This window comes from Balaenoptera acutorostrata, chromosome 13 (genome assembly GCF_949987535.1).
Source record: "Balaenoptera acutorostrata chromosome 13, mBalAcu1.1, whole genome shotgun sequence".
Lineage (NCBI taxonomy): Eukaryota > Metazoa > Chordata > Mammalia > Artiodactyla > Balaenopteridae > Balaenoptera > Balaenoptera acutorostrata.
In genome coordinates this window covers 52,262,531-52,287,425 of record NC_080076.1, presented here as the reverse complement: position 1 = coordinate 52,287,425, position 24,895 = coordinate 52,262,531, and the positions used below count along the sequence as shown (strand labels likewise).

At 41.1% G+C, this 24,895-nt stretch overlaps 1 protein-coding gene across 7 annotated transcripts in view; it reads right to left on the bottom strand.

Moving 5' to 3' along the window:
• Positions 1-24,895, bottom strand: part of OSBPL1A (oxysterol binding protein like 1A) — a 220,353-nt gene that overhangs the window by 84,536 nt on the left and 110,922 nt on the right. For 6 of the 7 annotated variants that reach the window (XM_028162694.2, XM_028162696.2, XM_028162695.2 and 3 more), the window contains one exon: positions 14,853-15,015. The exons of the other annotated variant lie outside the window; for it this stretch is intronic. In XM_028162694.2, coding sequence (XP_028018495.2) covers positions 14,853-15,015 — 163 coding nt within the window. The remainder of the gene's footprint in view (positions 1-14,852; positions 15,016-24,895) is intronic. 7 annotated transcript variants of the gene reach the window in all.

The following is a 24,895-nucleotide window of genomic DNA, read 5'->3' as shown; positions in this document are numbered from 1 at the left end:
TGGGTGTTGCTCTGGTGGGCAGAGCTCAGTAAAACTTTAATCCACTCGTCTGCTGATGAGTGGGGCTGGGTTCCCTCCCTGTTGGTTGTCTGGCCTGAGGTGACCCAGCACTGGAGCGTACCTGGCTCATAAGAGTCATTTTCAAGTGATAGATCTTAGTGCTGCTGAGGTGATAATTCAATCTTAAAACATCAGGTTTTTCAATTTTGCCTGCACAAACGAATATCAAATAGGCCAGACCTTATCTACCATTCAGTGTTTCCGGGCAATACATTAATGCCTTAGTGGAAAGCATAAAGTATTGGAAAGAGTGTGCTTAACACCTCATATATGGTGGTTATAGTAGTAAGAGTACTGTACCTGCTTTAAAAAGAAACAGATGCGGGGGGAGGTGGGGAGTTACTGTTTAATGAGTACAGAGTTTTATTTTGGGATGATGGAAAAGTTCTGGCAATGGACAGCATTGCTGGTTGGACAAAAATGTACTTAATGCCACTGAACCGCATGCTTAAAAATGGTTAAAATGGTATATGTGTTATGCTTATTTTACCACAATAAAACCAAAACCAAAACCAAATAAAACCCAGAACAAACAAGCAAACAAAAACCTGTCAAGCCAAAGCCAAAGACCTATCATGCTGGATGCATGGTCTATATTCTGATCCTGTCATCTCTCACCTCAATGCCAGTGATGAAAGAAAGCCACACAGACATGGAGCAAAATTGGTGGATTTTTATACAGATGTATTTTTGAATACAGCAGCAGAAATGTTAACAGTATCCACACCTAGATCTCAGACAGAATTAGCCTTTCATTTTCCCTTTTATTTCCCACTGCATTTTCCCCTTACAAACATCTGTGTTTCTATACTAAGTAGAGCCACACAAAATTTTCAGGATGCTTCAATCCATCCCTGAAAAACAGGGTAAGGGATTTATAAAATAGCCTTACATTATTCACTGAACTTTAAATGGCAGTTAGGAAAATCTGTATAGCCCTATGTAATGACTATACATGGAAATGGAATACTTAGTTTGTACTTACTCGTGGGTTTGTTTATTCCCATCTATTTCCAGAAAGGATTCAGGTGGTTTAATTACTAATTATATTTTATATAAAAAGTGTCATAACAACACTCTGAAAAACAGGCTGTATTTTACAAGATAAATGCTCTAGCCTATGTACAAGCATTTAAGGTAGACAGAATCTTTGCCTGATTAAAACAGTGGTATTAACAGAAAGTTTGTTCACAGATCTCTGGTGGCCCAGAAATGTAAAAGCTCTGTCCACATTGGGACTTAAAATAATTTCGAACACATTTCAGATTGAACACTATCCCATTTCAACCAAACAGCATGGAGGCCGATGGCTGTGACTGCGTTAACATGGCTTTAAAACTTTACTCATCAAGTTGTATGAGTTAAATGTGTACAGCTTTCGTATGTCAATCATACCTCAAATAAAGTGGTGTAAAAAAAACTTCAGCATTAAGAGGATCATTACCTTTATCCTACTTTTTTGAGTTTTTCCTATTAAAAGGCTGAAAGAAGAGGTCATAAAGTTAATAATATAAACATGCCAACAATTCTTATGTTATGCCAATAAGTGTTTTTTTAACATGACCTCTGAAAACTAACTTGAGAACAAATAGTACAAAGGAGCAAGATGTGGAAGAACTGTGGATAATGTCCAAATAACCCCTCCCCATTACTTAAGGTAACAGGAAATAGTCAGAAGGCACACACGCTCAATTTAATACCTTCATTGTTTATGGTTTCCCAAGAACTAGGCATCTTCTAAGAATGTCCAAAGTAACCCAAGCTTAAAATATCAGCGCCAAATTTTTATTTAGCTTTAATGTACAACCTTGTAAACTCAAAAATAACGTAGTAAATACAAAGAACACAAGGAAAATAAATGAAACCTACCACATTTAAAATAAACTGTAAACAGAAAATCTGGGTGAGTCCAGAAGGGGCTGCCAAGAGATTGCTACAATAACCTACCAAGGAAGTGACAAAAGCTTGAGACCGAATCTTGGCAGCAAACAACAAGAGTCAGAGACATTCTAGACATATCCTCCCTGAATGAGGTGCAAGGTCACAATCAGCCAAATGGTACAGTGTTGATTATGATAGTTTCTTAAAAGTACTGGCTTTTCCCCAAGTAACTAAATCTACTATTGTTTTCCCCAACTTGCAAAATCTGCACATGTAACTGCAGATGAAGAATTATTCAAAACATTGCGTGTGGGTTACTGAAAATCTTATGTGTATCTGTTTTGGATGACTAAATCCAGAGCTTCCCAATTTTCTCTTGTTGACATCTTTAAAATCATTTTCAAGGTCACCTATGCATTCACTCTACAAAGAAAATATTCTAGAACTAAAGACCAGTTATAGAATAATCCACAGTTATAAAAGAAAGTTCTTTCATGTGACTTCAGTTTAATAAATCAACACTTACCAAATACCTACCATGTACCTGGTAAAGAACGGGCTCATTGCTGAAACAGTTTAGAAAGCTTAATGAGATATGGGTGATGCCCTCCAAATATTCAAAGTCTAATCTAGTGGAAGACGTGCAAGTAAACATATGTTTATATAAACTGTGGGAATACTTGAAGAAGTCACTCTTAGGGGAACCAGGATAAGTTTCCAGGCAAACTTTCCAGGCAGAGATGACATCTGAGCTGAAATGATAACTAAGAATTTAAGGCAGGAAAAGAGAATACCAGGTGTAGGGGGAAGAGCAACAGTCCCACGGCCTGAAAGAACAAGGTGTGTGTCTAAGAATATCTGGCATAGCTAGAGAGGAGAGTAGCCAGAGGGAAAAGATGTGGTCGTCAGAGATGAAGCTTAAACGTGGGTCAGATCACAGAGTTTATACTGAATCTGTAGTAATGGAGAGTCTTTGGATGTTTTGCCAGGGAGTGATAAGATCCATTTTAGACTTGACAGGTAACTCTGACGCATCAGTGTCCCAAGGCCACTGTAACAATTAGCATAACTTGGTGGCTTAAAACAACAAAATTTTAGTCTTTCATAACTCTGGAGGCCAGAACTCCATAATCAGTTTCAGTGAACGAAAACCAAAGCGTTTGCAGGACCACCATCCCTCTGAAGGCTCTAGGGAAAGTCCATTCCTTGCCTCTTGCCTCTGGTGGCTGCCAGCATTCCTGGGCTTGTGGCCACATCACTCTAATCTCTGCCTCCATCCTCACATTGCCTTCTCCTCTGTGGGTCTAATCTCCCTCTACCTTTCTCTTATAAGGATACTTGTGACAGCACTTAGGTCCCACCCAGATAATCCATGATGATCTCACCTCAAAATCCTTAACTTAATCCCATTTGCAAAGATCTTTTTTTCCAAAAAAAAGGTTACAGGTTACTGGGATGAGCAGGTGAATGTATCTTTGGGGGACCATTTTTCTGCCCACCACACCTGACAACTTGCGATGTGGAAGGTGGGCTGGCAGCGACAATGACCAGAAGCGGGAAGACAAAGTCTGTGGGCTCAGAAGTTGACCTAAGGCACTGACAGTGAACACTGGGGCAGAAAATAGGGAGAAAGAAGAAGACAACTAGATACTTAGATATAGGGCGGGTGTGAGGCAAGGGGGTAAGAGATGACTTTCACATCTGTAGTTTACATGGTGGGTAGATGATGATGCCATTAGCCAAGACAGGGCATATACAAGGGGGCAGATCAGGATGACAAGTCCAGTTTCCACTATACGGAGTTTGAGATGCTTTGGGCCAAAGTGAGACTTTTCAGTAAATAGGTGGAAATCCTCAGAACATCATTATCTGCCACAGCCAACTGGTCTTCAAGTTCAGTCAATGTAGCCTTTAAAATGTATCCCCAAATTTTATTCACTCAAATATCTGAACTCCTAACAGGTGCCAAAGTCTATGCAAGTTGCTAGGGGTGCAAAGTTCCTTAAGGGATTTACAGTCTGGTTGAGTGGCAGGGCTGACAAAAAAAACATAAGCATACAAAATTTCAACCACAGGAAATGCTATGGGACTATGATGCATGGGGAGCCTACAGCAGGGATTTGATCAAGTCAAGAAAGTCAACCAGGCTTCCTTGAGGAACAAAGGTCAGGATATGTATTCATTAAAGCAATAAAGGGAGGAACTGAAACTTGCCATTCTCACTTAAGTTGCTTTTATGGAAATTCCTGTCACCTCTCATCTAGGACACTAGGACCTCAAATCAATCTTTACTCCTAAAATACTCATATGCTAATAGAATGTAAACTCCTAAGTAGGGACCATGTCTTATTTTCTTTGAATTTCCAATTCTTAATATAATACAAGAATATTATAAAAATTCCACAATGTTTACTAAAAAAAAAAAAACTTTATAAAATATTCAATACTAATCTGACATCACTCTGTATACTTAACCACGTTTGTCGGCTCCCCACCACTTAACAGGCTAAAATGAAAATTCTTCAGCAGAATCTTATCACAAGACTCATTACAAGCTGGCCCTAAATTACTTTCTTGGCTTCATCCCATCACTATTTCTCAGCATCCAATACACTCACCCCTGCTTCAGCCATAGTGCATTTTCACGATGTCTTTGAAAACTATTTTTCTCTACCTTTGCATGTGTTGTCTTGTTCCACAAAGCATATCTGACCACCATCTTATCCATCTGGAGAACTCCTTCCTGACTCTTCACAACACCCCTCAAGCATCACTTATTCTGTGATGCTCTCCCCAACTTTCCCAAGCAGTTAGCTGCCTCTCCTCTGAATTTCTGTAACACTCCTTACGTATGAGTTGGTGACGCTTATTCATTTACTTGTTCAATAAATATGTACTGAGCGCCTCCTTCTCTGTCTGTCTAGCGCTAGCGTAGGGTCTGGGATGCATCCGTGCACTAAGCACAAGGCCTCGCTCACTGAGGAGCTTATATTCTACTTGTAGAAGATCTACAAATGAATGAACATGATGTGTGAAAGATGCTGTGTTTATTTTGTTTTTTGGGTTTTTTTAAAGGCAAGAGAAAAAGGATAGAAAATGATACAGTGAAGGTCTTTCTGAGCAGAAAAAGGAAGGAAGTGGGGGAGTAAGCACTGTAGACATTTGGGATGAGAGAGCTCCAGGCAGAGGGAAAGTGAAGGTCTAGAAGAGAACATGCTTGGCAAGTCCAGGAACTTGCATTGAGGCCAGTGATGGATGGAAGGAAGTGAGTGAGGAGGACAGAGCAGATCTCAGAAGGTGGCAGATGGCCAGAACGAGGGCTTCTGGCTTTTATTCCAGCCAGGAAGCAAAGCCATTGGAGGGTTCCATGCAGGGAACTGACATGAACAGGTTCACGTTTGGAAACGATCACTCTGAATGCTGTATTTAACATATTGCTGGAGACGAGGGTGCAAGCAGAGAGACCAGTCAGAAAGCCCCTGTCAGAAACCAGGTGAGAGATGATGGGGGCCTGGGTGGTGGGAGTGGAATGATGAGAAGTGGTCAGATTCTGCTCTATGCTGTAGGTAGGGCTGACAGAATTTGTTGATGGACTGAATGTGAATGTTGATGGACTGAAAGACAGACCCTCCATCTACCAAAATATGGACCACAGGAGGGGCGGGCTTGTGAGCAGAAATCAAGAATTCTCTTCTGGACATTCTAAGACACTTTGGAGATCCCATTAGATATTTAAGTGAATGCGCCAAGTAGATAGTTAGACAGGAGTCTGAAATTCAGGGGGCAAGACTGAGTCTAGAGACGTAAAGTTTTGGACTTAGCAGAATTTGGACAATATTCACAGGCATGGGACTAGATGAGGTCATGCAAGGCAAGCTGCTCAAGCTTTAATGTCCATATGAAGCCCCTACGGATTTGAAAAAACGCAAATTCTTATTCACTAGGTGTGACTTGGGGCCTGCGGCTCTGCAGTTCCAACAGGCTTCCAGGTGAAGGTGATGCTACTGACCCTCAGACCACACCAAGTACAAAGGACCTAAAGGGCAAGTGCAGAAAACAAGGCCTGCACCCCAAGACACGCTAACGTCTAAAATCAGAAGGACACAACACGACAAGCAAAGGGAACTGAGAAGTAAAATCAAGAGACTGGTACTCTGGAAACCAAGCAAAGAAAGTGTTCCATGAAGGAAGGAGGAATCAACAACTTTAAGTGCTGGTGAAAGGTCGACAAAGATGCGAACGGAGAGAGGACCACTCAATTAGGCAGCTGAGTATGAGACAGCGGCGATTTAGTCAAGAGCGGCTGCGGGGGAATCGTGAGAATAAACATAAATAGAGGCTGTTCAAGAAAGAATTCTAGGAGAGGAAAGTGATGTGGATCAAAGGTATTTGTATAAGATACAGCATTCTGAAAGATGAGATAGCTGATGGGCATCAGGAATAACTGATTACCTGGGAGAGAGAAGGAGCTACATTAATGTCCTGATGTAGGTCAGAGGCATTGGGATCCCAGGCACATACGGAATAGTTGGCGTCAGTTAGGGACATAACATTCTTCGATGTAGAGAAAGCAGAATATGTCCACACATGTACACAGCCAGGTGTGTGAGTGGAAACATGAGGAGTTTCTCAGTGACATAAATAATGTCCTCCGATGGAGCAGGACAGAGGATGAAGGTATTAGAAATTTTAAGGGAGAAAAGTATGAAATAAGCATGTAAAAGGAACTGACTAGAGAAATGGAGTAGGACTCCTGGGCAGCAAAAGGGCACCACAGAAATTAAACAGCTGTGGGTCTCAAGAAAGAGCTGCCAGCGTGGCCAGTCACCTGAGGACAGGTCCGGAATGAGGGGAGGGATGCGCTGGGTGAGCACAGTGCAGGGAGAGAAAGGCAGGGGGGCGATTCTATGACAGCCCACGCCATCTGAGCTGGTAAGGAGGGAATGAGGACACGAGCGGAGGGAGGAACAGTGAAAACATGGAGAAGACACTGTGGTTGGTCAAAGAAATGTTGGGATCAGGGTTTTTAAGAGAATGAGTTGAAAGACAGGAGACAGTGGTTAGATTGCGGGATGTATAAAACTGAGATGACGGCGTAGATATAGTCACTGAGAACGGCAAACTCCGGGGGCTGATCTCGGGAGTGAGTAGCTCCGGTGGGCTGGAGGCCCAGACCCTTTTCACATCACATTGTGCCCATCTTTCCATGCTCAGCCTCTTCCCCTGGACTGACTACAAGACCCTGATTCAGGGACTGGATCTTGTTTCCCTTGGTAGTGCCATGCCTGGCAAAGCACTGCACACAGTGGGCACTGGGTAAGTGTGTCTGGTTAAGGACATGCTCTCAATGCTAAGGATAGTACAAAATGCACATGGTTTTACAGTGAATGTTTTAATGGAGACATTAGTCTCCCAAAAGATTAACCTGAAACCTAAAGGATAAATTACATTCACCTACAATTCATATAAATTACGAGTAAGCTGCTGGATGATTTTTTAATGTTATAAACACAAGACGAGAGTAAGAGCCCCTGGCACCACTTAGATGTTCTCCAGAGTGTTGTACCATATTACATACAGAAGGTGTTTAATAACAGCCATACTCTGTGGTACTCAATTTGCTGCACATCATATCAACCAATGAACGTGTTTTGTACTGGGCAACAGAGGAAATACAAAAGTTAAGACAACAAGGTCTCTGTCCTTAAGGGAAATGCAGGGCTTGGGGGAAGATGAGGAAGAAAGACACAAAAAGTTATAGACCAAGACAAAAAGGGCAAGAACAAGGTAGTATGGCTAATTGTCAAAAAAAAAAAAAAAAAAAAGGACCAGAGAAAAAAGTGCTGGGAATACAGAAGAGGACGAGATCTCCAAGTCCTAGGCAGGTCCAGACAAGAGTAAAGACTCACAGAAAAGGCCCAGATAAGAACTGTACAGGTTATTTCAAAACTAAACTGTAGAAGAGGACACCGGGCTCGGAAACATAAAGAACAGAGCGCAGCCTTTACTAAAAGGTCACAGTGCTCTTCGGCTTTCCTGCCAATACCTCTGATCACCTTGGTCAAATCCTGCGTCTTCCGTGTGAACTGTCAGCAGAGATGTCATTTCTTTCTCAACTATTACCAGTTGTATTTATTGGATTAAACATTATTTCACATGGGTCATAACCTCCTTCGTTACTCTCCTCCACACAAAACCAAAGTCGTTATTTTAACACTTCCCATTCTAAAACCTTTGGTTTAAAAAGACGTGAGCACCTACTCTTGCAACTGCTGAGAAATGCTAAAGCTGGCTTCAATTTCGTGACATAACTTTCTACTGGTTTTACCAATCTACACTATTGGACTTGTATGCATTATTCATGCACATTTTAACCAAAATAGCATTAAGAGGAAAACCTAGCAAGAAAGCGTTTCTTGCACAACTGATCTCAACATGTTTCTAAAAAGGAAAATGAGGGCTTCCCTGGTGGCGCAGTGGTTGAGAATCTGCCTGCTAATGCAGGGGACACGGGTTCGAGCCCTGGTCTGGGAAGATCCCACATGCCACGGAGCAGCTGGGCCCGTGAGCCACAATTGCTGAGCCTGCGCGTCTGGAGCCTGTGCCCCGCGACGGGAGGGGCCGCGATAGAGAAAGGCCCGCGCACCGCGATGAAGAGCGGTCCCCGCACCGCAATGAAGAGTGGCCCCCGCTTGCCGCAACTGGAGAAAGCCCTCGCACGAACCGAAGACCCAACACAGCCAAAAATAAATAAATAAATAAATAAATAAATAAGAAAATCCTTTAAAAGGAAAATGAACAGACAGTAAGAAAGACAATACATTTTGAAGTTTCAAAATTCAAAAGGCAGGAATTTTAGTGAAACTGCTATCTCAGACCAGTACTAAAGAATAACAGCCATTAAGTTATTTAACTGGTAACAAAACTGGTAACCGTTTCAAAAATAATGCCTTAGGAAATTACTGGACATTCATAAAGCCAAGCACCTTTAATTTTCTCTCCCTTAGCTACTTTTTCATTCCCCCCCCCAACCCCGGGAGCAAGTCTCATACCTCCAACTTGATCATAAATTCCTCAAGAACAAATTTTATCTTTTAATAACATCTCATTCCAGCTCACTCCTCTGTCACCCACCCCTCCTCTTCCACATAGTATCCAAAGTGACACATGCAGACCGTGTGAAATTCTCAAGTGTTACTGATTCTTTTGTGCTCTTTACTGAAAACCAATATATTTTTAGGGAGGACAGAAATATCAATGACATTTGTTCAACAACCTGCATTCAACAAACATTTAGAGAGCAACTCTGAGTCTATGCTAAGTACCTCAGGAATATAAATAGATAGGGTCTCTACCATCATACAGAGACAAGCACAATATAACCAAAGGGCTATGAAAGAGGTGTAAACTGAAGGAACACAAAAGAAGAAACAATTAATTCTGCCTGGGAGAGTCAGGAAAGGCTACCCAGGAGAGCTGATAATTTAGAGATATCTGAGAGCTCTGGTAGGAGAAGGGGGTAGCATCAAGTGAGGGTGAAATGGAAAGGGCAGAACGATGGAAGGAACATGTAGAAGGAGCTGCTTTATTCTTCCCTAAAGTGGTACCTTCTACATATTTCTGTACTTTACTTGCTGGCTAAATGGAATTTCTCCACAGAACTAGTTAGCCTCTAGTTTCTCATTAAATCTTTTGCTTTAACACGCATGAAGGTTTAGCCCTTTTCCCAGGAAGTGCTCACTCACAGGTAGTAACATCAGAAACCTCACTTGATTTAACCATTTCATTCCTTAAACACACACACACACAATGAGGACAAGATGTGATGCTTCGTTAGATTTAGTTCCTTCTAATCATGTTACACACAATGGAATTCAACCAAATTGTGAGAAAGAATCTGTTTGCTTTATAGAATTTTATGAAATCTTAAGTCATTGAGCATACTGGAAAAAAATTTAAATAATCAAAAGATCCCATGGGGCTGGAAAAAAATACATTACACTACAGTGGCTTATATTAAGTTTTGTCTCACCCACTGTATTAGATTTTCATTGATCCTGCTTATCTAAAAAAAATTTTAAAGGGAAATCAGGAAGTCACATGGACTTAATTTTAAAGGAAGTAAAACAAGTTGTAACCAACTTTAAAAAAGCAGTTTAAGCATTTTGTGAAAATAACTTAGAAATATTTTAAGAGAAGTATCTTTAAAAACCTTTTGCTCACATCTTTTAAATACTGATATTAGGATAGGCTTGATTTAATCTATTATTCTGATTCAGCAATTAAAAAAAGCTTTAAATGAAATACAGGTTTGTATACTTGTTCTTGTTCTCTCTTACCTCTGACCCAATAGCCTCTGTCACCGCTGCGCTGTGAGGATGGAGGAGGCCCGGTGTGGCTGGAGCCCAGCGAGTGAACGAACGAGGGACAGGCAGGGTGTGGGCCACGTCAGGAGCCTTGAAGGCCCGCTAGGGAGGCTGGATTTTACTCTAGGTGCAGTGAAGAGCCACTGAAGGATCCTAGGCTGGGGAATGCGATGATGTGATTGTCTACACAGCATCAGTGTGGGTGGTGTATACGGCGTGAACCTCAATAAGGCAAGGCTGGAAGCACAGTGACCAGTTAAGAGGCTGGACAAGAGCGGGTGCTGCGCAGGTGGCGGTACTGCGAGCGAACAATGGGCAGCCCGTTAGTGTGCCAGGCACTGTTTTAAGTACAAATATTTATTAGTTTATTCCTCCCAATAATCCTATGACCTACTTGCAGATGAAGAAATGAGGCACAGTAAAGTGAAATCATTTCGCAACGGGTACAGGAATTGGTAGAGCCATCACTTATCAACAGCCTCCCAGCTGCAGCACCTGCACTTTTAACCAGCACCCTGCAGTAACAGAACATGTCAATAGATGGATTCAAAGCATGTCGCGAAGGTAGAATGGACGGACCCTGGTCTGCGTTTCATGGAGGTGGCACACGAATGCCACGAGTTACTCCCAGGTTTACAGCTTTTTCCTTTCCTAAGGAAAGAGGCGCCATTTACTAAAGTGAAGCAAACTCCGGGAGGAAGATCAAGAATTCGTCTTCTACTTATCCAGCTAACAGCTGAGTACAGAAGTCTCTCACAAGAGGTTAGGGCTGGAGAAATAAATTTGCGAACTGTGGTAGTCAGAACAATGGCCCCCAGTGACGGCCGTCCTAGTCTCTGTGGAACCTGCGGATGTGTTACCTTCCACGGTAAAAGGACTCTGAAGGTGTGACTGAGTTAAGGCCCCTGACACGGGGAGGTTACACCCTGGATTATCTGAGTGGGTCCACTGTGATTGCTACGGTCCTTATAAAAGGGAGGAAGGAAGGTCAGAGTCAGAGAGAACGGAAGATGCCAAACTGCTGGCTGTGAAGGTGGAGGATGGGGCCTTGAGCCAAGGAAGGCAGGTGGTCTCTAGAAGCTAGAAAGGCAAGAAGGCAGATTCTCTCCTAGAGCCTCCAGAGGGAACAAAGACCTGCCAACACCTTGACTGCAGGACTTCCGACCTCCAGAGCTCAGAGAATGAATCTGCATTACTTAAGCCACTACATTTGTGGTCATTTGTTATGGCAGCGACAGGAAACTATTACAGGAATTTTAAGTTAGCATTTAAGATAATGTGGTATTGAAAGAGATAGGTGAGGGAGATTAAGAGGTACAAACTTCCAGATGCCTAGACTTATGGGGATCATTTTTAAATGTACAGAAATATTGAATAACTATGTTGTGTAACAGGAACTAACGTAGTGTTACAGGTCAATTATACTTCAAAAACAAAGAAAAAAACCCACAGAAAAAGATGAGATTCTTGGTTACCAGAGGTGGGGAGTGGGGAGAGGGGGAATGGATGAAGGTAGTTTCAAAAGGTACAAACTTCCAGTTATAAGATAAATAAGTACTAGGGATGTAATGTAGAACATGGTAAATATAATCAACACTGCTGTATGTTATACATGAAAGTTAAGAAAGTTAAATCCTAAGAAGTCTCATCACAAGGAAAAAATTTTTTTCTATTTCGTATCTATATGAGATGATGGATGGTCACTAAACTTCTTGTGATAATCATTTCATGATGTGTGTAAGTCACATCATTATGCTGGACACCTTAAACTTATGCAGTGCTGTTAAGTCAATTATTTCTCAATAAAATTGGGAGGAAAAAAAAAAAGAAACTGTAGATGAAAGAAGCAATAACTAAACAAAAGTTCTGGAGAAGGCACAAGGAGATGGGTACCAGAACAAATCAGGAGGTAATGGCCTTAATGAAAAGGGGACACTTCTTTTGTAACAGAAGAGAAAGAGGAAATGGGAATGGAGGTTAATGTGTAGACTGCAGTGAGAAGATGAAGTCATTCCCAAATGAAGGCTTTTATGATCTCAGTGAATTACGTGGCTAGGTCATCAGCAGCGTGACACTTCAACCCTGGGCATCTGACTCGTAATTTTAATACAGTTTTACATTGTACCAAATGATTCCCAAGATTTGTAGTAGGAAATAGTAGGAGTGGCCAAAGAAAAGCTACTATGTTCAGGCAAATATAATAAAACTCAGGTGGGTCATTCAGGGCAGGGACGAGCAAACTCAAGGCACCTGTCCCTCTAGCTCCTTATCTCCAGCCACAGTGGAACATGCTGGCTAAGCTAGGCACTGAACTCAGCCTCGGGATCCTTCTCAACACAGCAACCCATCAAGCAGGCGGTACTGACTGCAAACCAATCTGAATTGGCACTTGAGACGAAATTCATTTGCCAATCCTGACCCAGGGACTGTAGTTCTTCTTATCGCCTTCTCCCAGAGGAGATGACTGTGGAAATAAATGTGAAAATATGACGGAGAAGCAGAAAGATGACAGTAGCTGCTAAATGTCTATCAAGAAAAGAATAACTAAGAAAACTCTGCTAAATCATATCACTGACTTTCATGCAACCTTTAAAAAGAATGAGCTAGAGTTGTAACACTGATGGGAAAGATTTCCAAGATACACTGTTACATGAAAAAGCAGACCTAGACCAATTATACAGCTACTTCCATTCATGATTCTTTAAAAACCCCATATGTACACATGCATATATCCACGCGAACGCTTTAGAAAGGTCTGGAAGAGAATCTATCAAGCTGTTAATAAGAAACTCTGAGGAAGATTGCATAATTAGGGTAAGGGATAAAGGGAAATTTTCACTGGGCACTATACGTACTTTTACATTGAATTATTTATAACAAATACCTTTTTTAAAATAAAAATTAAATTTTTTCCTTTGTTTTTTAAAAGGACAGCAAAGATGGGCAGCTGAAGTGTCTAGGTTCTTTTACATTCAGACCTCTTTGCATTTAATCCAATAATCTGTCCGGTAGCTTTCCTTTTTGGATGCCCCAAACAGAAGGAATACAGGCGGTAACAGGACTGGACGTGGCAGAGGGTAGATGTGAAGAAATGCCAGCAGCCTCAAGTGTCCTTCACCCTCCCCTCCCTCCTCCGTCAATCAAGTTAAATGCTTCCTTTACCTCTGCCACTCATTCCACTGCTTTCACATCGGATCTCTACTTTCTCTTCTCAATCTGACTATTTTCACAAATACCACATCTAATTGCCATCATCATAGTCATTATAATCCTTTCTCTAATTATTCCCAAATCTGGCTATTAGAATTAGCTTTTCCGCTTCTTTTGATCATGTCACACTTCTAAAATTAATGTTCCTATGTGCTGTTTATCTTCTATAATGAATCTCCTCTCTGTATATCCACCAACATCATTTTTCTTGTCCTATATCATCACACCATGTTAACTTCCTTAACGTCATCTTCTTTAGTTCTCATTTCTACAACCTCTCACTGCGCTTCTTTTCATTTCCTATCATTAATTTGACCCTTTAACTCCATATCCACTGAGGTCTCCTGCTTCCATGGTCCAGTTTTGTGAGACCCAATAATTGTATATGTTCATCTACTTAGATAAGCACATAATTTCTTCGCATACAAGAATTGTTTTCCATCTCGCTGATCTCCAACCACCCCCTCCCAGGTTTCCTTCCATGACCCCGCCCACATGTACCTCAAAATTCTGAAGGAAGTTCCTAAAAAAATCAAAACTACTTAGCAGTACCTCCTCTCAAAAGTCATTCTCACCTCTCCACACACATCTCCCACTGTTTGAACACGTGGTACCTGTCAGGCACTGTCCTAAACACTACTTACACAGATGAACCCACTTAATCCTGACTCAACCCACTGAAATGGAAACTATAATTATCCCCATTTTAGATATGTGAAAGCTGAGAACCAGAAAGGTCATGGAACTTGCCCACGGTCGCACAGCTGACCAGTGTCAGAGGCAGGATTCCAATTCAGGGAATCTGACTCTGGAGTCCCTGCTCGCTGCCAGTATGCTACGCTGGCTCTGAGGCATGTAGCTCTGAGGCCAAGTTAAGCTCTTCCTTTTTCTCTGTTCCAGCTACACCATGTCTCACCTCTCCTTTGGCACACAGCATACCATACTGTAACCAACTGTTTCTTACCTGTGTCCTTTACTCTTAGACCTCTCTGAGAATAGAAACTATCCATCTCTCTATCCTTTAACATATAATAGCACCTTGCACCAGGAGGTATTTAACAGTCATCGAATAAAGGAACAAACCAGATTCACAGCACTCTGGCCCCAGCACAGCATACGCCGTCAACAAAGGCAGACTCAGTGATGACTTTCATTTCAAACTTTTGGGCTTCTGCCTTAATAATGTCACACAAAAAGTAGGTCATCTGGGGAGCTGAAGTGATACATTTCCATCTGTTTATTTCAGGAAACTCAAGGTGACATCCACCCTAAGAAGACATTTAGGTGGTCAACTGTGAATTACCAACAACACAGACGGCAGGGTTCTAGAATTACCTGACAGCGCATCATAGAACTCGTCCTCACTAAGGATGCTGAGAGGTGGGGAGCCTTTAACCAGAGACTGCTCTAATTCATGATGTTCAGTGGCTAGAGTCGCCAGCGCTTCTGACAAAATTTTGTTTTTTTCTTGTTCCTGTTCCAATTTAAAATTCCTCACCTGGAAGAAAACAGATATACAAAAAAGGCTTCAGAGTGACAGGAGATATAGACTCACTCAAAAGGTTATGAAAATTATTCGCTTCAGATCCACTTCAATTGCAACATCAGGAATGAAAACAGTCGTGCTACATACACATGGATGAATGAGCAAAATTACTAAGCTAATTCTGTTCTTCCCGTGGGGCCTTTTCTCACAACACTGCCAGCTAATGAAAATAGATTAAGAACTAGCAAACAAATTCAGCTCAAATGATTAGGATCCTAGTATAAGAACATTAGCCAATTTGAAAATCATAGAAAATTTTTAATAGAGGATATTTCATTCAACATTAATCATGAAATTAAGAAACCAGTTTTTGAACAAAATAAAGAATTGAAACCATTGTAGATATTAAAATGTGTACCACATCAAAGCATAAGACATAATCCTCCAGTTCACCTCCAAAATAGTTGGTATATCAAATGAGGGGAAACAAGAGGCCAGGTAATGACATTTTAATTGCCATTTTTCAATTACATATTTTGATTCTGGTTCCATATTTTACCTTGAATCTAGTATGCAAAATAAATAACAGATTACAGAGAAAGCAAAGCCTTAATCCTTTGAAAATACAATCTGTTCTTCCTATCTAATTCAATAGCATCTGAATTTGCAGTTAACTAAAACCATATAAAATGTAAGTAACCTAATTCTCATGTAAAACAGCAGGTACTAGATTTGGTATGAACAGTTTCACCTATCCTTGTATCAGAACTCTGAAAACCACAACTATTCCGTTATCTCCCTCAACTCCTAGAGCCCACGTGGCACTTTATTTTTTTCTTTTCTTAACATCTTTATTGGAGTATAATTGCTTTACAATGTTGTGTTAGTTTCTGCTTTATAACAAAGTGAATCAGTTATACATATACTTATGTTCCCATATCTCTTCCCTCTTGCATCTCCCTCCCTCCCACCCTCCCTATCCCACCCCTCTAGGTGGTCACAAAGCACCGGAGCTGATCTCCCTGTGCTATGCGGCTGCTTCCCACTAGCTATCTATTTTACGTTTGGTAGTGTATATATGTCCATGCCATGTGGCGCTTTAGGCAGGAGCCTGAGGAGCTAGTAATCTCAGAAGTTTCCTGTGCCTGCTTCCTCCCCTACAAAACTGGGATTCTACTGCTGTCGAATAATCTAATTGGTGGCTTCAACACAATGGTCTTCAAATTAAAAAACAAACAAACAAAAAAACTCTACCAGCTCAACCTATTTCTCAAATGTAATCTCAACACATAAAACAGATGTTTCAGGAAGCAGAACTGCACAGGATGATGCCAGGTCTCGATCAGGAGCCTCTTTGACTTTCCCCTCCAGGCCCAAAGCCAGGGGCTGTTCCAACAGTTTGAAAGGCACTAGATGGGGTGACCTCTGAAACCTCCTCCTGGTCAAAACGTCCGCTCCTGGGTCTTGGAGCTGGCGAATCTCTCACCGCTGCTCCCAGCTGCTCTCTGCTGAACCTCGCCTCCCACTTCCTGGCATCCCTCTCAGTCTCCTCCCCTTGGTCCCCAAGGACGCAGCAGCTCCCTCTACGTTCTGACTTCACAGCCACGCGTTAGGTACAACACTCCAAGAATCCCAGGTATGACTTAAAATACAGTTCTACCAAAATGCTAAGTTTGTAACAAAAAGAGGGTTAAACCTTCAATATCTTTGGAATAGTTCCAGTCCTCAAGGCATCTTAGTATTTACTATCATTACAGTAACGAGGTTATTCTTATTAGAACTGCAATAATGAAATAAAAATTGCAATAAATGGTAAGCACTAATGAGCAGAAAAGACATGCAGAACAGAAAAAAATTAAATACTTATATAATTATAATTTTTAAGGAATTGCAAATATTCCTATAATCTAAAATTTTATCTCCAAGGAGGAAATACTTTTACTATGGCTGAAGTCAACCTAGACCAAAAGAAAAAAACAAACTGTTCTTCCTCCACTTGATATGTTAAACAGCTCATTTACCTATAAACAAGGCCTACAAAATTCATCACAATATCCAAAATGAACCCTTCTTTGAATGGAAAAGATCAGCACTGCTGTAGATTCCAAAAACACCACTGCAGGAAGATCCAAAATCTTTTACACCTGCCCACCCCTCTCCCTTTAGCTTTATTATTTTTTTAGCTGTTCAAGTATCAAAATGCAAATGTGCTGTTGACACTGTACCTTTCCATGTAAGAATCAACTAAATTATGTCTTCTGGTTAACAAATACGTAAGTTTCAGTACCTAAATTCATCTTGATTTCAGAAAAGTGGCAAAATAAATGATCGAGGCCCCAAAATATCGAGTTCCCTCAACAAAACCATACTCAAAATCCTGATCCTTTAACCATTTAAAGTAAGCATCCCTGCAGTTCTGCCACCTCGACATCTGTTCTCACCTGTTCTTCAGAGAAGGAGGGAAAGGCGTGGGAGCAGAAGGGAGAGAAGAGGCCCTACCTACAGTCCTGGTTCTCACCTTGTTTTTATCTGTCAGTTGATCTGAGGGCACTTGTATTAATTTCAAGCATAACAGGATCGTCTGTACTGAAGGTACCTTACCCTCAAACGTCCCACCAAATGGCAATACCTCCCCATCCTGTAAAGTGATGTAGCTGAGAGTAGGTGTGTCACAAAAACGGCACTAGTAAAGCGCTCTCTCGTTGCTTTAAAGAAGCATCTAAGAACATACTTAACTGCCTGATGCTTTTTGGTCAATTAAATCAATCAACTGGAACAGTCAACTGGAACAATGTAATTCCAAATCTATTACAATCTCAGTATTTCAGAAACACTTAGGGGATATCCTGTACTGGAAGTTTAGTGTAGAACTACTCATCAAGTGATGCAGAGTGCAAGTTCTGCATAAGGAACTTCTGGGATTCTACTGCTGTCGAATATTCTAATTGGTGGCTTCAACACAGTGGTCTTCAAATTAAAAAACAAACAAACGAAAGAACTCTAGCAGCGCCACCTATTTCTCAATAGGTTCTTAGATAACTTATGCATAAAATCTTCATCTTACTTTTCAACTCTGTCTCCGAATTCTCATTTGCCAGCTTAGAAGTTATGTTGGAACAGAAACAGTACCTTTATGCAATCCCTCTCTGAAATTCCAGGCACAGTGCTTCACTTTTCTGTGTATCAATACTTGCACTGATACGTGCATATGACTATGGTTTTTTAAATCCTCAAACTGTAACTACCCTAGTTGTTATTAAGGGAACAAAGAACTTCCTTCCTTCACAAAATCAGTGAAGCCCAGCACATCTGTAATTACATTAGGCCATTTCTAGCATAGGGTATGTGAATTCTTCAAACTCACATATAAAATCTATGCCCTCAGCCACTCTGCCACAACAAAAATCAACATATAACCAAGTAAACATAAATGCCAACCTTTTTATTAGGAACAACTTAAGGACAGAACCACCATACATTTAACAGTTACACATTATTAATTATTCTTAATAGATACATTGCTCTGTGTCTGTGGCCCCTTAAGACGAATGCAAATTCAAGCCTTTCCAGTAATCTCCTCGCATCACTTCAACATGACCCCCTTTCATCTTACTCCATTTCATGCTGGTGGGTGAAATGCACAATGAATACTTCCAAAGTGTTCTTCACTCCGTCAGTGAATGGATGTCAGCAAAAGAATTCAGCGTTTTAAAAAGTCTTGTGCTAGCCAGTGAATACACATTGCATCGGCTCTCTCCTTCTATAAAGCACCCTATTACTTACCTATGTTTCTGAGAGGTTAAATCAGGCAGAGACAATGATGAAATCTGGCAAAGACACACCACTAAGCGGGAGTAAGTGATTAGTATTCAGAGAACACTGTGGCCAATTATCCAATTACAGGTTACGTGACATTCTGGCCCTGATGATCAATCTAGTTAAGCTCTTTCAACTGGCTACACTCCGGTCAGTTCAACAGCATTAGCCTTTCTCCTTTCTTCTTTGTTACTGGATGTGTGGCTGTAACAAAGAACATATTGGCTTATGACCGAAATACTACATCTTGAATTAAAAAACATCTAATTTTATTTCTTAGATAAGGAATTGCATTGGCACTTATTTCCGTGGTTAGAGGACCAACAATATGCTGACTTTTCTCTGCTACTGCCACACAGCTGTTGGAAAGTGGTCCTGGTCATTTACAGCTGGTAAGGGCTCTTCTGCTCGTAGAGGACGACAGCACTGCTCTGGGCGGGGCAGCTCTCATGTGAAAGCAAGCACACATTATTCCAGGTTCACAGCCAGGCTGAATCACACTCTCACCCCCAGGGTGCAGGACAATCGAGATCTGATCCCATGTCGCAGGCATGATCAAGTATGGAAACATATCCTCATGACTGGATAGTATACATTTGCTTTGTTTTACAGATTTACAAAGCACCCTTGCACACATTAACTTTTAGGGTTTCGCTGACTCTAATGCCCTTCTTCTATGCCATCCCATCAATGCCTTTTCAACTGTACACATTTCCTTATGTTCCTGAAGGCTTTTCTTTCAGTCCTTCCTCTCACTATGAAAGACACTTATTTAACTATAAATAAGCCTCAGTGCCAAGCAGATTTGTCTGACAGGAGGAAATGGAGATGAGGTAGGATGTGCAAGGAGGCTGTGGTGGGAGGGGGACTGCAGAGAGCTTGCAGACCACTGTAGGAGCTCTGGCTTTGACTGACTGACAAGAGGAGCCACTGCATGGTTTTGAGCAGAGAAGTAACATTATTTGATTTACATTTTAACACAATGTCTTTGACTGATAAGCTGAAGAAGAGACCTGGGGGGAAGGTCAAGCTTAGAATCAAAAAGATCCCTAAGAGGCTACTGCAACAATCCAGGTAAGAGATGGGTAACAGCAATGGAGGTGATGAGATGTAGTCAGATTCTGGATGTATTTTGAAGGCACATCTATGGGATGCGAGAGAAGAGAGGAATCAAGGATGACTCCATAGTTTTGCCCTGAGCAACTAAAGATAGCGTCATCATTAACCAATGCAGGAAGACTGCAGGACCAGGACAATCAGGAACTCATACATGAGAGTTACCATCAGACGTTCACGCAGATGTCATGTAGACAATTAGATAACCAAATCAGGTCTTCAGGGAAGAGGTCCAGGCTAGAGATATAACTCTGGGAGTCCTCTGCAAAGAGATTATGTTTTAAGCTGTAAGACTAGATAGAGTCACTAAGGGAGAAAGTGAGACAGACACAGGAAGAAATCCAAGGACTGAGATTTCCTTCTGATGGGAAAGACGAGAAAGAACCAGCAAAGGAAACAAAAAAAGAGAGGAAAGACAGAAGGAAACTCAGAAGTGTGTGGTATCCTGGAAGCCTAAATGAAGTACTTGAAGGAGGAACGAGTGATTAAATATGTCAAACACTGATAATGGATCAAATAATACGAGAAGTAAGAAAAGCCCTCTGGATTTAGTGATGAGGTCAATGGTGACCTTGACAAGGACAGGCTCAGTGGAGCGTTGAGAGAAGGCTGAAGGCAAAGGCATGATGGGAGTGGGTCAGTAGAAATGAGAGAAGGAAACCTGGAAAGGGCAAGTACAGCCTATTCTTTTTGCTAAAAAAGGAAAGGAGAAAATTGGGGCAATTGCTGGAAGGGGATGTGGGGGTCAATAGGCTTTATTATGAAAGACAACCCAGCATGTTTCTACATCGATGGGAAAGATTCAACAGAGAGGAAATTGATGATGTAGGAGTGCAAGGAGAGAACTGCTGGAATGATGTTCTTGAGCTTGCAAAAAATGTATGGGCTCTAATCCACACAGTTGGCCTTTGCTAAGGGCACGGACAGCTAATCCTTAGCTGCAGGAGAAAGAGCAGCATGTACGTGCCCGGACGCAGATAGGTAGGTATGTGTAACCAAGTTTTCTTCTAGTTGCTCCTTTTGTCTCAGTGCATATAAGAACGAGAGAGAATAGGGAACAGAGGTCTTCAACCCATAGGTCCCGGCATGTGATGTGTAAGAAGCTACCAGTCTCTTTAACGTTATACACAGCATTGAAAAGTTTGCCCGGAGATTTAAAATGAGATCATATCCAAGGCCCTCCAAAGCCTCATTCACACTAATCTGGTCAACCCAACACAAGGTAGCTGTTCCAGAATTTTCCCTTTGCTCACAGTAGACTGTGGCTTGCTCCTGGCACTGTTAAAAAAAATGCCCCTTTCTTACTGGCACTGCCATCTTCCTCAATCTGGCTCAAACCAATAGAAAAGGAAACCCCACTGGGAATTACTTCTATACTTCTCTGTCCCTCCGCTCTGCCTTGGGAATGAAGGTGAGGGTGTTATCTGCTTGTTGACTTACTGACATGCTCTAAGTAAAATGACCTCAGTGGATCTTGTTAAACTGCAGTTTCTGCTAATAATCTGTTAAATCAATTACTCCCAGATGTATCTTCAGACATTTTAAGTTAAGAAGGAATTTGGGGGTAACTGCCTACTCCCATATCTAGGACAGAGCCCAATAGTCACTTAAGAAATATGGTAAATAAACGGAGAGTTTAAAAAGCAAGGGCTAGTGATTCTTAGAAGAATCAATATAAACCCAGAATATCTGATAGTTATTTTTGTCAGTCTGATTTAAAAATAACCTCCCACAGAGGGAGGAATTGGGAGACTGGGATTGACACATACATTATTGATACTATGTATAAAATAGACAACTGATGGGAACATTCTGTATAGCACAGAGAACTCTACCTAATGCAGTGTGGTAACCTAAGTGGGAGGGAAGTCCAAAAGGGAGGGGATATCTGTATGTAGATGGCTGATTCATTTTGTTGTGCAGTGGAGGCTAACACAACATTGTAAAGCAACCATACTCCAATAAAAATTAATTTAAAAAAATAAAAATAACCTCCCATAAAAATAAAATCAATGGGAGAATAATGCTACATACAAACAACAATGCGACTAAGTTGAGGTTTTACATTTTTTTAAAAAAGCAGCAGAAGAGAGAAATATGTCCTCTGAAACAAAAGTACCGTTCACTTCCATGGTATGCTACCAGCAGTAGATTCAATACACATGAAGTCCACTCCCTTGCTCAATGGTTCTGGCATATGAAATAACTTGGTACAAGTAAGATTTCATAATAATTTTCTCTTCCAACTGCAAAGCTGAATCAGTTGACACTGATTGTAACAGTCACGTAAGGAACAACTACAATAAAGTGCAATTTCCATAACTATGTACATTTTACATTCCGGAAGTTAGCACTTACAGAATTATATTCCTAAGAGCACTACTACAGCAATGTATAATCTCCAAATTATTCTAGATTATAGTATAATGTATTAAAAATTTCAAAAGGTTTTTATGTATCACATAAATTACAGAACAGGATGTTAAACTGCCACGTAATGGTATATATTAAACCGTGGCAAACAAATTTCAATATAATGTAAAAAATCAGTGTTGGCTATATGAAAATGGTAAAATTCCAAATCAACCTACTCAATAAAGATTCTGAAGTTTTAAAAAGTCTATTCTTTTAATCATGTCTCAAACTCCCGATTAAACAGTTGTTCATGACTGTATTCCCTAAGTGCCTGGAATGGTTGCATATGACATGCTCAATAGTAAGTCTTGAAACAGAATTTTAAAATGAAGAACATTCGGGTGTATAGTAATAGGAGAGAATAGAGGGGGACTGAAGCAATGCAAAATAACTTTTTTTGATAAAATCTCTTTAACCAGTATTAACAAGTATTTCACAGTTTATCCCAGAACTAATAATTTAAGTGCACGACCCTGAGCAAAAATGTTTCTTAAAATCTCACTACTCTTAACTTCAGTATGAGAGTTCATCTAGCAAAAAAAAAAAGGGCTTAACTTCCTAAGCTTTTGTGTAAACAATGGTTCTGCTTACACAGGGCTGTTTCTATGTCTATGACTGATAAAGTATATGCATAGCACTTTGCATTTTAAAAGACACTTTTACATACTGTTAGAGTTCATTAAATCTTCCTAACCGCCCTAAGAGGAATGCATATATGTATAAACTGAAGATCATAAAGTTTAAGTAACTTGACAAAGGTTAGCAGAAGAATAAAAAACTGAAACCAAGATCTTTTAACGCCAAAGCCCACAAGCTTTCCAACCCGTGGTGCTGCCAATAACCATAAGACCCTAAACACTGTCGATGGCAATCCACGATCAGGAATTTTAGAAGCAGAGGGTCTCACTTTTGGGTGGAATGGGGTTACGAGACTGATGGACCAGATAAATGAGGGAGGGCAGGCAGTTACCTGGACTACAGCAATGCACTTGTTAAAACCATCCCTTGGACCCCTGTCAGGTATGGCATCACTGTAAAATGGCAAGATCGTTAGGTAGATTAGGAACTTGGCTGAATCCATGCCCTCCAGGAGAAGGGTTTTTCTTTTAAGATCTGTTCCGTTCCAAACTTGGCTTAGAGTTGAGATACTCCATCATGAAGAGTATACATGGAGCAGCTATAGGGTTGGTTTGGTTTGGTTTTTAATCAGAATGCCCAGTTTCAGCCCAGACCTACTGCCTCAGAACTTACAATAATGAACGAGGTCCATGTACTGTGATTTCTCCCAATATCTAGTCTCCTCTTCTTCCTTAGTAAGAACCCCAATTTGTTAGCTGGCTACACTGCCCTCCATCTTTTCTTTTTTAAATTTTTATTTTATATTGGAGCATAGTTGATTAACAATGCCCTCCATCTTAAAGACCATTGCTCAGTCTTCCCATCTTAAAGACCACTGCTCAGTCTTCCCATCTTAAAGACCACTGCTCAGTCTTCCCATCTTAAAGACCACTGCTCAGTCTTCCCATCTTAAACACCACTGCTCAGTCTTCCCATCTTAAACACCACTGCTCAGTCTTCCCATCTTAAACACCACTGCTCAGTCTTCCCATCTTAAACACCACTGCTCAGTCTTCCCATCTTAAACACCACTGCTCAGTCTTCCCATCTTAAACACCACTGCTCAGTCTTCCCATCTTAAACACCACTGCTCAGTCTTCCCATCTTAAACACCACTGCTCAGTCTTCCCATCTTAAACACCACTGCTCAGTCTTCCCATCTTAAACACCACTGCTCAGTCTTCCCATCTTAAACACCACTGCTCAGTCTTCCCATCTTAAACACCATTGCTCAGTCTTCCCATCGTAAACACCACTGCTCAGTCTTCCCATCTTAAACACCATTGCTCAGTCTTCCCATCTTAAACACCATTGCTCAGTCTTCCCATCTTAAACACCATTGCTCAGTCTTCCCATCTTAAAACACCATTGCTCAGTCTTCCCATCTTAAAGACCATTGCTCAGTCTTCCCATCTTAAACACCATTGCTCAGTCTTCCCATCTTAAAGACCATTGCTCAGTCTTCCCATCTTAAACACCACTGCTCAGTCTTCCCATCTTAAACACCATTGCTCAGTCTTCCCATCTTAAAGACTATTGCTCAGTCTTCCCATCTTAAAGACTATTGCTCAGTCTTCCCATCTTAAAGACCATTGCTCAGTCTTCCCGTCTTAAAGACTATTGCTCAGTCTTTCTGGCAGCTGTGGTCACATGACTAAGTTCTGGCCAAGAATGGAAGTGATGTAAGGAACCCACCTGGTCTCCTTAAAGGGAAGGGCACACTCCTATTTTTTGCTCGCTTGCTTGCTTCCTTCCTCCTGACTAAACTTTGGTATTTGGAAAAGCCGCCGACACCTGAAACTGCCACACCAGGCCCAGACTGCCTACCTCCTGTCTTCTTTCAGGTGAAAAAGAAATTCTCTAACTTAAGCTCACGTTATTTGGCTTTGGGTTTTTTGTTGTTGTTGTTCAATTCTAATACTAACGC